Here is a 13,740-nt window from a genome sequence, read left to right on the forward strand (position 1 = left end):
TAATTAGCAAACGCGATCAGCTATGGAACTGAATATGGTACTAATGTATGATGTTCATGATTCTCATTAAACTGTGACGAGTTTAAAGAGATAGCTTAACTGTGTGTAAAAATAAAGCAATAATAAGGAAATTTTAAGGGAATTTGATAACCATGCCTATAATAATTTCATACAGGTACTAATAGCTGCCTCATATTCATGTGATTGATTGTCATGTCAATAGCAAACTGACAACGTACGATTAATATATTATACATTAAACAACTGTCTTTCAAATCCATATCGATGTTTTCTAGTTTGATGACGTCATCATACTTTAAATTGTGATAAAAGTAAAGACACAAAATCGGACAAGTTTACGTGTTATGTCTATGGGAGGTGATTTTTTTTAAAACCATGCATTGACTTGACAACGTTTAAGCACCTCTATCTCAGCTGATTTTGCTTCATTTCCTCTGAAACTTTAGTATGTTGTAGCTGAGACAATAAGCTGCAGTAATCATGCATTTTATTCTTTGAAATCTCCTCATCAGATTGACAATTTTGCAGTTTAAAACTGAAAATGAAAATGGAATGTGGACAAAACGATTCCTCATGTATCTTTCACATACATAAGTTTACTTTCCCCATTATTTTCTCGTTGAGACGTATGGCCGAGTGGATAAAGGCGACGTCTCAGAGACTTGAGGTTGCGGGTTCGAACCCCACAAGATCACGAAACAAAATACTTAGCTATTTTACTTTTTTTTCTTCAATTTTGTATTACATATTCGTCCATGTAGAAATCACGTTCGTATATAAACGCACCTATACACACACACAGACACACACACACGCCATATCCCTCTTTTTTGTGTGTTGGAGACCACATTGCTTCGACTGCAGCAAAATTTTCCAGGTTGACTTTGTCAAACCGATCATAGTATGTAATGACGACGACTGAGGTGTTGTACTTTGAACAATTGTCTTTCAAGACGATGTCATTGTTTTGTAATTTGATGACGTCATTACACTGAAAATTGTGATTAAAGGCAAGGTATCAAAACCAGCCGATTATAGGTTTGATGTCTGCGGGACGTATTTTTCCCAAGTTGCCAGAAATGGCATAGCGACCTCAGTCGTTATAAGGCCGCTTTTCCGTCTAGCAATGCAATAGATGTTCACACGGCCACGTTAGTTGAGTGGGCATTGACTTTCCCCCTGTTACATCTATACATTGTTGTTGTTGTTTTTTTTTTTGTCTTACCATTTCCGTGGATGACCCGTGGCCGAGTGGTTACAGAAACGGTTTCGCATGCACGCTCAATATAACTTCAAGGTGCCTATATCACATTCTTTTCTTGTCCATCACAGATGACCGTCATCTGATGACCACAAGCGTATCACCTAACTCGTCCTCAATGTGACGAGTTTTCATGTCTCGTATGAGTTGTACCTCTCCAAAAATTGAGAATCACTTCTTGAAACATCTGATTTCAAACATTTCAGAATCACCCCTCTACAATTTGTTAAGAATCTCTCCATTATTACATCTCAGAAGGCACTAGTCACAAGAGTAAAACTGACAAATCCATGCTGAAGATTTCAAAAGGAAACTGCTTTGGGTTTTCCAGATAATCATTGTGTTTGCGAGCAGACTATTCAAATTCAGTTTGATTTTACATTGTGATGAGTGCCCTTTAATCACCAGGAGGCAACTGTAAGGTGAGAATTCTTGTTTGGCAACTTTTTGTTGTTCATGTATGTATTAAATAGTTACAATTTGTAACTGCCCCGTCACATTAGGATTAAAAAGTTAAGCTTTAAAGTGAATCTAAACATTAGTTATATAGTCATTTGAATAATGCTGTTTTGACTAATATTCATTTATCAAGAAAATTTCATAACTCTGAATATCATTGTCGAGCCCACCGGAGGTGAGGGGAGACTAAGTAATCGCCTGCGGCGTCTGTCCGTCCGTCGTCCATCCGTCCGTCCGTCTGTCCTTCGTTTGTCCGTAATGCTACAAAAACTTCAATAACTCTTTACTCTGGGCTTTGATTGCAATCAAATGTCGAAGGAAGAGGGGTCATACAAAGTTTCACATTTTACCATATATGAAGGTCACCTCGAGGTCAAAGCTCACGGGCAGGGGTCAATGAACTTAAGGGCCCAATGTTAAGTTTTTATGGCGCGTTTCTATTATGTGTCATAACTTTAGATCCATAACTCCATTTGTGACCAAACTTGGATGGTAGATGTCCCTTCGGGAGTGGATGATCACCACAAGGTCAAAGGTCACAAGCATGGGTCAACGAACTTTTAGAGCCCAATGTTAAGTTTTTATGGCACGTTTCTATTATGGGTCATAACTTTTGATCCATAGGTCTGTTTGTGACCAAACTTGGATGGTAGATGTCCCTTGGGGAGTGGATGGTCACCACAAGGTCAAAGGTCACAGGCAGGGGTCAACAAACTTGAAGGGCCCAATGTTCAGTTTTTATGGCAAGTTTTTATGGCATGTTTCTTTTTTGCCATAAATTTTTACCCCTTTTATATCTCTTATCTGTTATATCTGCGCCATGAGCGCCTGACTTGGCGGATACCGGCGCTATACAAGACTTCATCATCATCATCATCTCTTTTTTTTAATCTGTTATATCCCATTCGCGTACAATTTCTTTTACGCGAATGGGCGAGACACATTATGGCACTTGCCTTGTTTAAATGAACTGTGCACATTTCTTCTACTCTGCTAGAGACATATTAAGGGCACTTTTATTTCCCCTGCCTACTGAATAAGGAAAATCATGTATTCTTTTGCATTGCTAGAAAAAAAGGAAATAATTCTGTTTTTTTCTGTGTATATTTTCTTACATAGTTTCTCTGCCATTACCTCACAAATTCTTGTAGCCTTCTTATCCAGCCATCAGGGCCCTTCGATGTTACTAAATTTTTAAACTTTTTAAATTGTTGAAAGAATTGTCAGCTTCTCTTTAAATGTTACTGATGTGGTCTTGTAATACTTCTGCATTCACTTCAAAATCCACATAATGGAAGGAATTTTCCTTTAAGCAGCATAGAACGCTAGAATAAGGTCTTTGAAGGAGACTCTAGTGATGTTGAGACATTTGATATGTTTTGCTGGATGTACAGTTTTTGTGCCGAGAATCAAAAAATACATCAGATTTTGTTTAATGTTGTTTTCATCCCAGAGTGATCACAGAGAACCAGTCCACTGCTATGAAAATTCTTCACCAACACTACACGAATTGGCTGAGACAAGAGAAAGCTTGGGAACCTGTCAGCCTTGCCACAATCTACCAGGATGTCTGCCATCCACTCTCCCTGCCAGTCCTTCAGTCACAGAAATCAGCCTGCAATGCTCCTGAATACTGGAAGCTGATAGTCTCTCTTCCACCTCAGCCAGGTGCCAACTATGTTGTCTATGACTGGCTTCGGGCAAAGCTTATGCATGGCAAGATATCTCAACAGCTCAGGAAACAAAAACTCAAGGATGATGAGAATGTGAGTGTATTGTACTTCAGATATGATGATCCTAATTGGTAGAGCATGTAGAGTCTTTTTTAGGCCTCCGCTACGAAGTGTCGCAGGAGGCATTATGTTTTCAGGTTGTCCATCCATCCTTCCGTCCTAGTAACCAATTTTGTGGACAGCTTATCTAAAAAAAATGTTAGAGGTATCCTAATGAAACTTGGCTATATGTATGAGTGGGCAAAGTTGTGCCTATCACCTTTTGGGTACACATGCTCAAGGTCATAGGTCAGATGCTCAAAATTTATGCAAAATCTATGCAATGCATGGAGATATTTTCTTGAAATTTTATAGTGTATACATGAACTACCAAAGATTCTCAAGACAGTGTTTCGGGTTTTGAAGTCAAAGGTCAAGTGAAAACGTTAAAATGTCACCTTTTTTCCATATCTCGCATATGGTTCAAAGTATCATTATGGAACTATTAAAGTACATGATTGTACATATGCATGTACCAACTGACAGTGATTAGTAGGGAATTTAGGGGTCATGGGTCAAAGGTCAGGGTCAACTCCTCAAAATTTCACTAGTTCCCTCTTATCTGTGCAATGCCTGCAGGATATTTCTTGAAAGTTTCTTGCTAAAAGATCAAAGGTCCAAAGGTCAAGTAAAAGTGCAAAATTTCTCTTCTTCCTTAAACTTATAAAAGGTTCAAAAGTCAAGTAAAATTCCTCAAATCCCCAAACACCTGCACTCTTAGAGAATATAGCCATATATTCAATTCAACTTACACCTGTAGTTCAGATTCATCAGGTTCAAGTGAACATGCAACACATTTGTGACAAACCTGTCATTTCAATATTTTGTAAATAATGTGAAACTGTCATCACACATTGTCAAGACATTATACTATAGACCTATTTAGGAGAACCATGCATTATGGTTGAGGTATACCAGTCGCCATAGCGACATTTTTAGTTTTTATTAACAATTGTTCAGAAACCAGTACTTTTGTGCACTGTGAGCCTGCTGGATACTGTTCCATATCCATTGTCTTCGGTAGTTAGTGAGGGAGTAAGTATCACATGCATGCCTCCCACACCCTCCCTCTACTTGGTAGCTCCGCTCCCTCGCTTTAGCGCTCAAAACATTTTCAGTGTTTGTTTGTTTTTCAACATCAGTTTTCATGCCTGTATGACCCTTTTATTCTCAGCTGAGTGTAAACCCTTTCATTTTGCAGGACAATTTCTATAACCCTTTTATTCCCAGCTAAATGTAAACCCTTTCATAGAAACTGACCTAGTTTCTGTAACCCTCTTATTCCCAGCTTCTCTGTAGACCCTTTCATTTGGCAGGACAGTTTCTATATCCTTTTATTCCCAGCTCAGTGTAGACCCTTTCATTTTGCAGGACAATTTCTATAAACCCTTTTATTCCCAGCTAAATGTAAACCCTTTCATAGAAACTGTCCTAGTTTCTATAACCCTCTTATTCCCAGCTCTTTGTAGACCCTTTTATCTGGCAGGACAGTTTCTAGATCCTTTTATTCCCAGCTTCTTTGTAGACCCTTTCATTTGGCAGGACAGTTTCTATATCCTTTTATTCCCAGCTCAGTGTAGACCCTTTTATTTGGCATGACAGTTTCTATACGGTAACCCTTTTATTCCCAGCTCAGTGTAGACACTTTCATTTGGCAAGACAGTTTCTATAACCCTTTTATTCCCCGCTACTTTGTACATCCTTTCATTGGGCAGGACAGTTTCTATATGGTAACCCTTTTATTCCCAGCTCAGTGTAGACTCTTCATTTTGCAGGACAGTTTCTAAAGCCCTTTTATTCCCAGCTACTTTGTTCACCCTTTCATTTGGTGGGACAGTTTCTATAAACCTTTTATTCCCAGCTCGGTGTAGACACTTTCATTGTGCAGGACAATTTCTATAACGCTTTTATCCCCAGCTCAGTGTAGCTCCTTTCATTTTGCAGGACAGTTTCTATCACTCTTTTATTCCCAGCTTAGTGTAGACCCTTTCATTATGGAGGACAATTTTTATATTTCTTTCATTCCCAGCTCAGTGTAGCTCCTTTCATTTGACAGGACAGTTTCTATATCCCTTGTATTCCCAGCTACTTTGTACACCTTTTCATTTGGTAGGGCAGTTTCTATAACCCTTTTATTTCTAGCTCATTGTAGAACCTTTCATCAGTAAGGACAGTTTCTATAACACTTTTATTTCCAGCTCAGTGTTGGCCCTTTCATTTTGCAGGACAATATTTATAACCCTTTCATTCCCAGCTTCTTTGTAGACCCTTGTGTGTATAACATACTTTATTTCCATTGCAAATTAAAGCATGTGATAAATAATCCTTGGATACTACCTTAGTACAAGGAAGGAAATTCAGTGGACCCGGTCCATCGCACCACAATTGACAGTTACACAAATATATACATGTATACACGTACATTTACACACAAACATAGTACATGAACAGCTGTTTCACGACAAAAAAAAACACACACAAAATGAACTTATATCAGCATATATTTAACCTAAGAAACACACGAAAAATAACTCATTCGCGTTCAATTACACCAATCTACCAAAATTCATTACCAATAAATTACATTAAATCAACCCAATATAATCATAACTATTTCACATCCAATATTATAGAAAAAAATGAGATAATATATATAATGATAAATACATATGCAAAGATATAAATCCTATAAATATACATATTCAACAATACAAAGGGGGAAAATCAAAATGGAAATAATTACTGGTAGATGTAAACATATGATTTATACAGTGTAAACCATACACCATACAAAAAAAGGGGGATGTAGGGAATGAGTGAATACTCACATTTTCATAGAAGCCTGAATCCTTAAATTATTGAATAATTAATTTAAAACTGCAAATGAATACTGGATGGATGTCAGAAGCAGGCCCTGTCTTTGTAAATACATGCATTATTAATATGAGTAATGTGAGAAGGGTACAGTTAAAGCAAAACAAAATGCCACTGCATCTATAACTGTTACAGACTAAAATCCCACATTATCATTATCAAATATATCTGAACTAAGTTGTTGTAATACCATCTGTATACATTTTGCATGCAGTGTATGATAACGTACACAGTTTGGCTCACATACAGTATAGTAAAATACTGTTCAATTACTCTGCTAGCTACACATCATGCACAGACTAATCTGCGGCAAGGAGTTATTACAAGTGCATACAGCACTGCATCTAAACATACTGTCTAGATAGCTACATCTGGACATACTGTCCAGATAGCTATAGCACATAGCATTGAAGGTGTATACAGTGAAACCCCATTATAACGAGGTCCCTGGGACCGGCGATATTACCTCGTTTTATAAAATGGGTTCAAGAATGTAGCCAATTGGAAGTGCTGAAATGAGTCATGTGTGCGTGCATTAATTTCTTAGTAAATGCACGGCCTGACGTACGTCACAATGTTTACACTAGCAGTGCGCACTCAATCAGTTGTTACAAGTGCGTCACGCGCTACTATACGCGCTGTCAATCCTGTAAACAACTTCTAGTTCGGGCTGCCACAACAGCCGGCGGCCTTTCTTGTGCATAACACGTGGCGTACATATACTCTTATACGTACGTACAGTACTTATGTGCGGGATTTCCGAGTGCGACGTGCGTAAATGTTTGGGACGAACATCTTCGGACATCTTGACTTTTGAGCGAGTGCTACATGTAGCTGACTGGTATTGACCCACAAAGGTACGTGAATAATGCTGTTAGTTTTCGACCCATTTTATAAAACAAATGATGCACAGGATTATTTCGTGGCGTTAGTGAAGGTGCGGCGCACTCTCGAGTATTGACAACGGTTGCAAACATGCACGAGGCGCAACCATTGTCAATACTCTCGAGCGCGCCGCACCTTCACTAACACACTCTATCCTGTGCATCATTTGTATAATAACCGGTACCTCGTTATAACCGTACGCATCAGAAACAAAGAAAAACATAAGCACGATGTCATAATATACCCATCAATGAAAGTTAAGAACATCTTTTGCGTTGTTATTACACAATTATGGATCATTATTATGGAGAGAATAAAGAAATTATTTGTGAATTAGGCGAAAAAGTCGGGGTTGAAATAGGTTAATTCTTTATTTTTCTTCCGAAAATCTCTTCGCATAATAGTGCACGTTATGTTCTTGAGAAGTATAGGCTTATATTATATTAAAATCAGATTATATAAAATGCGTTTGTTATGTTTTTCTAAACGCCAGCGCAAATAAAGCAACATACATGCGTTGTTGACCGTAACTTGCTAGGTATTTTTACGCTGTTGGTGTCAAGCGGAAATGTGATAATTTCATGAATCATTTCATCTGTAATCTTATACAATGTATGTTCATTGCACCCGAAAGGATTAAAATGCGTTGTTTATTTTCTTCCAAAATCTCTTCCCGTTTTGTACATCCGTCCTTGAAAAATAAGCGACAGGATTGAATTTAGAAGGTTGTGATCCTTTTTACACAAATCCGTCCCTCGTAGACCATTCCAAAAGAAAGAAAATTTTCATTGTGAAATGCGTTGCTAAAATTGTGATAAAGAACAAACCCAGATGTATTCAAATTGTTAAATGCGTTGGTTTCTTTTTCTGAACATTAACTAAGTAGCTTAACATGCGTTATTCAACTATTTTTACGCTACTGTCAACAGGCGAGATCGCGATGATTTCAGAGTAACATACATGCTTTATTCCTTTACCGTAACTTGCGGGGTATTTTTACGCTGTTGGTGCCCAGCGGCAATGCGATGATTTCATGAATCATTTCAGCTGAAATCTTATACAATGTATGTTCGTTGCACCCGAAGGGATTGAAGATGCGTTGTTCATTTTCTTCCGAAAATCTCTGCGCGTTTTGTACATCCGTTCTTGAAAAATATGTGACAGGATTGAATTTAGAAGGTTGTGATCCTTTTTACGCAAATCTGTTCCTCGTAGACCATTCTGAAAGAAAGAAAAATCTTCATTGTGAAATGCGTTGTTAAAATTGTGATAATAAACAAACCCAGATCTATTCAAATTGTTAAATGTGTTTGTTTCTTCTTCTGAACACCGATTAAGTAGCTTAACATGCGTTATTCAACTATTTTTACGCTACTGTCATCCAGCGAGATCGCGATGATTTCAGAGGAACATACGTGCGTCGTATACCGTAACTTGCGAGGTTATTTTGCGCTGTTGTTGCCCAGCGGGAATGCGATGATTTCATAAATCATTTCGGCTGTAATATCATACAATGTATTATCGTTGCGCCCAAAGGGATTAAAGATGCGTTCTTTATCTTCTTTCCGAAAATCCCTTCGCAGTGTATACATCCGTTCTTAAAAAATATGCGACAGGATTGCGTTATTCATGTATTTTTACGCTATAATGTCACCCGGTGAGATCGCGATTTCATTATTATTTCAGCTGTAATCATACACTCATATTTGCTAACCAGCAAAAGAACTGGGAGTCGGGACTACAAATGGAAAGGATAAAATGTTGAGTTGCACACGCATTCCAATTTCCATATTTGCCACGAGTGTCGCTACATGAAAAGATTTGAGTGCATTATCTTTTTTTCCCTTGTTGCGCTGTGGTCTGACCTGTAACACTACGCACGTGTGTGATCTCGCGAAGAAAGAAAATCGAATGATTATATGTTTAATAATTTAGTAGGAACATCGGATGGTATTAATGTGTCTTATTGCGTGGTTTAGAAGAAAACATGGAAGGAACAGTTTTCTGCAAAATGGGAAAAAGACATGGATAGTGTGAATTCGATTTTCAATGTTTCGTTTGTGTGTGTTTGAAAAGCGGCAAGTCAAAAAATGGTACCTCATTATATCCGATCAAATTTCTTATGTTTGTCTTTATCGCGATGCGCCGAAAATGTCCTTGTTATAACCGGAATCTCGTTATAACCGAACTCATTATAACCGATACGTTTTGCTATAGGTTTACACGCAAAGGAAAATGGGACCGACGCGATCACCTCGTTATAAGCGATTCCTCGTTACAACCGGACTCGTTATAACGGGGTTTCACTGTACATGTAATTGTAGATATGATCATACACCGGCAATGAATGATTCTCACTCCCACTTTGTGTACAGCTGTGACAGCAAACACCTTGTCTGATACAATTTCTATTAAATGGCACAAATGCAAACGGTAATGTCACAAAAATGCATACAACAATTTTTTTTTTGACGAGGTAGTATTTGAAAGGAGAACACAGCAAATATATATGTATATATATATATATATATCCATACTGTCAGAGCAGCAGTCATTACATGACGCTAGTTTGTGATAGTGGATTAAAGTTGTTCATTTCATCGTTAAACAACTATGTTCTCTGTTTATCATTGAATCTGGTCCACTATTACAACATGGTTTATCAACACTTGAGAAAGGGCGGTGAGACGCTCGAAAATTTGTGTGAAGAAATAAACCGTTGGTGAATACAGCATGAAATTTGTTGCAGCTTTGTTACTTATCTTTTTATATATATATATTTATTTTTTTTTTTTTTTTTTAAGTATCCAGTTTGATATATCCCATGCAATGTATTACACATCTTGTAACCAGTGATAGTTCTGACAAATTTCAGTTAACAGTCACATTCTAGTTCAGAAGCTATTAATGACAAGTTGATAGCACTATTCAAAACAAAAACAAAAACAAAAAAACATGGTTACATGATTTGGAGGTTGGGAATTTGGTCAAAAAAAGTCGACTCTTGTTCATGAAGTCTTACATGCATTCAATTGTGTTATCTACCACTGCATTCCCAGCTCAGTGTACAACCTTTCATTAGTAAGGAAAATTGCTATAACCCTTCTATTCCCAGCTACTTTGTACACCCTTTCATTTGATAGGACAGTTGCTATAGCCCTTTCATTCCCAGCTCAGTGTAGAACCTTTCATTAGTGAGGACAATTTCTATAATCCTTTTATTCCCAGCTCAGTGTATAACCTTTCATTAGTAGGGACAATTTCTAGAAACCTTTTATTCCCAGCTCAGTGTACAACCTTTCATTGGTTTAATGACCATTTCTATAACCCTTTAATTCCCAGCTACTTTGTACACCCTTTCATTTGACAGGACAGTTTCTATAATCCTTTTATTCCCAGTTACTCTGTACACCCTTTCAATAGGCAGGACAGTTTCTATAACCCTTTTATTCTCAGCTCAATATACAACCTTTCATTTGACAGGACAATTTCTATAACCCTTTTTTTCCCAGCTACTTTGTACACCCTTTCACTTTGCAGGACAATTTCTATAACCCTTTTATTTCCAGCTCTGTGTAGCTCCTTTCATTTGGCAAGACAGTTTCTATAACCCTTTTATTCCCAGCTCAGTGTAGACCTGTTCAATTTCCAGGGCAATTTCTATAACCCTTTTTTCCCAGCTCAGTGTAGACCCTTTCATTTGGCAGGAGATTTTCAAAATCCTTTTATACCCAGCTTCTTTGTAGACCCTTTCATTTGGCAGGAGAGTTTCTATATCCCTTTTATTCCCAGCTCAGTGTATAACCCTTCATTTGTAAAGACAATTTCTATAACCCTTTTATTCTCAGCTCAGTGTAGACCATTTCATTTGCCAATACATTTTCTACAATCCTTTCATTCCCAGCTCTCTGTAAACCCTTTCATTATACCCCCGCATACACAAAGTGTACAAGGGGGTATAGGGATCTGATCAGCGTGTGGTCGGGCGGTCGGACTGTGGGGCTGTCTGTTGCAAATCTTGCGTCGCGAACTCCTTGTACAGTTCTGATGCAATTTCAGTGAAACTTGGGGTGTATGATAACATTGAGATATAAATGATCAAGACATGGTTTATTTGGGGTTTTTTTTTTGCTTTGTCGGAGAAAATGTTGCCATGGTAACTAAAATTTTCCCCAAACCTTTTGGACTGAACTACTTCCACAGTATTTCAGCAATTTATTTCAAATTTGGTGTGTATAATCTATAGGTGTAGTTTATCCAAGGCACAGTTTTTGTTTGTACCCAACAAGGCATGGCCATGGTCACAGCATATTTCCTTGAAAGTCTTCTGGAGTGAACTATGTCCACAATTTTTAAGCAATGGAACTCAAATTTGGTATACATGATGATATTGAGGTGTAGATGTGTAGGACTTGTTTTTTTTTATGTTTGCCTGAGAAAGTGTTGCCATGGTAACCAGAATTTTCCCAAAACCTTGTGGAGTGAACTACTTCCACAGTATTTAAACAATTTATTTCAAATGTGGTTTGCATAATGATCTATAGGTGTAGTTAAGCAAGACATATTTTGGATTTGTACCCGCCAAGGCATTGCATGGTAACGGTATATTTTCTTGAAAATATTGTAGAGTGAACATCTTTCACAATTTTGAAGCAATTTACTCAAATTTGGTGCAATGGGGGTTTTGCTGTCAAAATCAAGTTTTTAGGTTATTAGAAGCTGATACATTGAAGAGAACCTGTTTTATGGCAGCCATTTTGGAAAAATCCAAGATGGCGGCATTATACAGTGTAGGTAACAGGGGCAAATGGAAACATTGTTTTCCTGATTTCTTACACAGTAAGCTTTCCAAAAATGTGTAAATTTGATACTCTCTCTCTAAAAAAAAAATAAATAAATAAAATCTTGCAAAATTACATTTTATAAGGAACCTGACTATAGTTATATCCATCCATTTCCACCATAACAAAGACTGTCTTTGGCCTGAGATCAGGTGCTCATGTATTTGTTTAGTGAGTGTTTTTTGATGTACGCAGGTGTTTCCTGAGTTGCACCATTTTCACCATTTCATCAGCATAGGGTGCATTCCTTGGCTGACTCTTTTGAAAGACTAGTAGCAGATGATGTTGTGTAGTAGGCCTATCGATTTAGATGATTTTCAGTCATGTTTTTTTTTTTTTTTTTTTTTTTTTTAGATTATCTTGGTAATATCATCATGCCACGTTCACAATTTCACTCCTTCCTGCAGGTCCAGACCCTAAGTCTGTATACACAAGTGGCCAGCCAATTACCAGTGGGCATCTGTACCAAAGCAGTGATTGGCTGCTCCCTAGGGGACAATGCCGTGTACCAGCTCATGGGAAGCAGCGGATTCATTCTGACACTTGCTAGTCCAGCTAATGAGGTGAGCCTAGTGAATTGAAATACACAGTACATCAGAAATCAGTGATAAATTTTCTGTCATATAGGCACTGTAAATTACTTTTATTTGATAATGAATCTATTGGTCAATTATTAGAGCATCTATATATTTTCAGCATCATCATCATGAGTTAATATTCTTTCTTGTGGGACATCCTCATAATCAACTTATTGTTACCATTACCCTTTTGTCATTGGAATTTTGTGATTTTGTAGCAAAGTAAACTATACTCTCTTTCTTAATGACTACTGCATTGATACTGCTGTCACAAAGATGCACACAGTGTTCACCCATTAATTGGGAACCACTTGAATAGCGGGAACCCTGCATAAGTGCAACAAATCCTGATGTATCAAATTTTTCACATGATATTTCCACTGCTTAATCAGAACCATAAACCACTTTATCGGGACAAATTCTAGGTGAAAAACTTTCATTGTCAGTCATCAATGTCTAGAAATAATAAGTAAATCCTTAGAAATAATTGCAGGGATTACGTTTCCTTACCAAAAGAGTTATTTTCTACCCATATCCAGATAGAGTATGCTAATTGCATAGTCTATTTAAAACATTTGCTGTTACACAGTAGGATGTAGTGCAGGCAGTCATATCGAGTGTACTCATGCACTTTTATCAGATTGCAAATGGGAGAAGAACTTGTCTCCTGACCCCTCCCAATTAAGTTGTGACCACTGTACAGGGAGTGACTGTGCCATCTTTGCCTGTAGAGTGAGAGTACAGTGCTTCAGAGTGTGTGCATATGTTATGATGGTCAATGTACCTTGCAAATGTTCATGGCAGGGTCAAAGTCAGTGGAACATATATAAGTGTGTTTTCTCTACCCTGGCATGAGTTTTGAAAGAAGTGTATCAAAAAGAATGTTAATCACTTTAGGAGACATTGCATTATCCTAATACTTATACAAAGCGATCAATGCCAAGCATTTTCTTGCAGTCATCCCAGTGAACATTTTATCATTGTAGTAATTTATTGTTTAAAAATATCTGAAAATAGATGAATAGAGAAGAAAAGCATAATTCTATGGG

At 37.5% G+C, this 13,740-nt stretch overlaps 1 protein-coding gene across 1 annotated transcript in view; it reads left to right on the forward strand.

Moving 5' to 3' along the window:
* The window catches only part of LOC139730318 (germinal-center associated nuclear protein-like), a 57,128-nt gene extending 43,701 nt beyond the window's left edge, over nucleotides 1–13,427 (forward strand). Inside the window, exons 13-15 of the mRNA XM_071641189.1 lie at nucleotides 3,195–3,507; nucleotides 12,521–12,676; nucleotides 13,395–13,427. Of these exons, the coding sequence (XP_071497290.1) occupies nucleotides 3,195–3,507; nucleotides 12,521–12,676; nucleotides 13,395–13,427 (502 nt within the window). The remainder of the gene's footprint in view (nucleotides 1–3,194; nucleotides 3,508–12,520; nucleotides 12,677–13,394) is intronic.
* The last annotated feature ends 313 nt before the right edge of the window (nucleotides 13,428–13,740 follow it).

This window comes from Diadema antillarum, unplaced genomic scaffold (genome assembly GCF_040938485.1).
Source record: "Diadema antillarum isolate AM-2024a unplaced genomic scaffold, OU_Dant_1.0 seq00000301_RagTag, whole genome shotgun sequence".
NCBI classification, from domain to species: Eukaryota; Metazoa; Echinodermata; class Echinoidea; order Diadematoida; family Diadematidae; genus Diadema; species Diadema antillarum.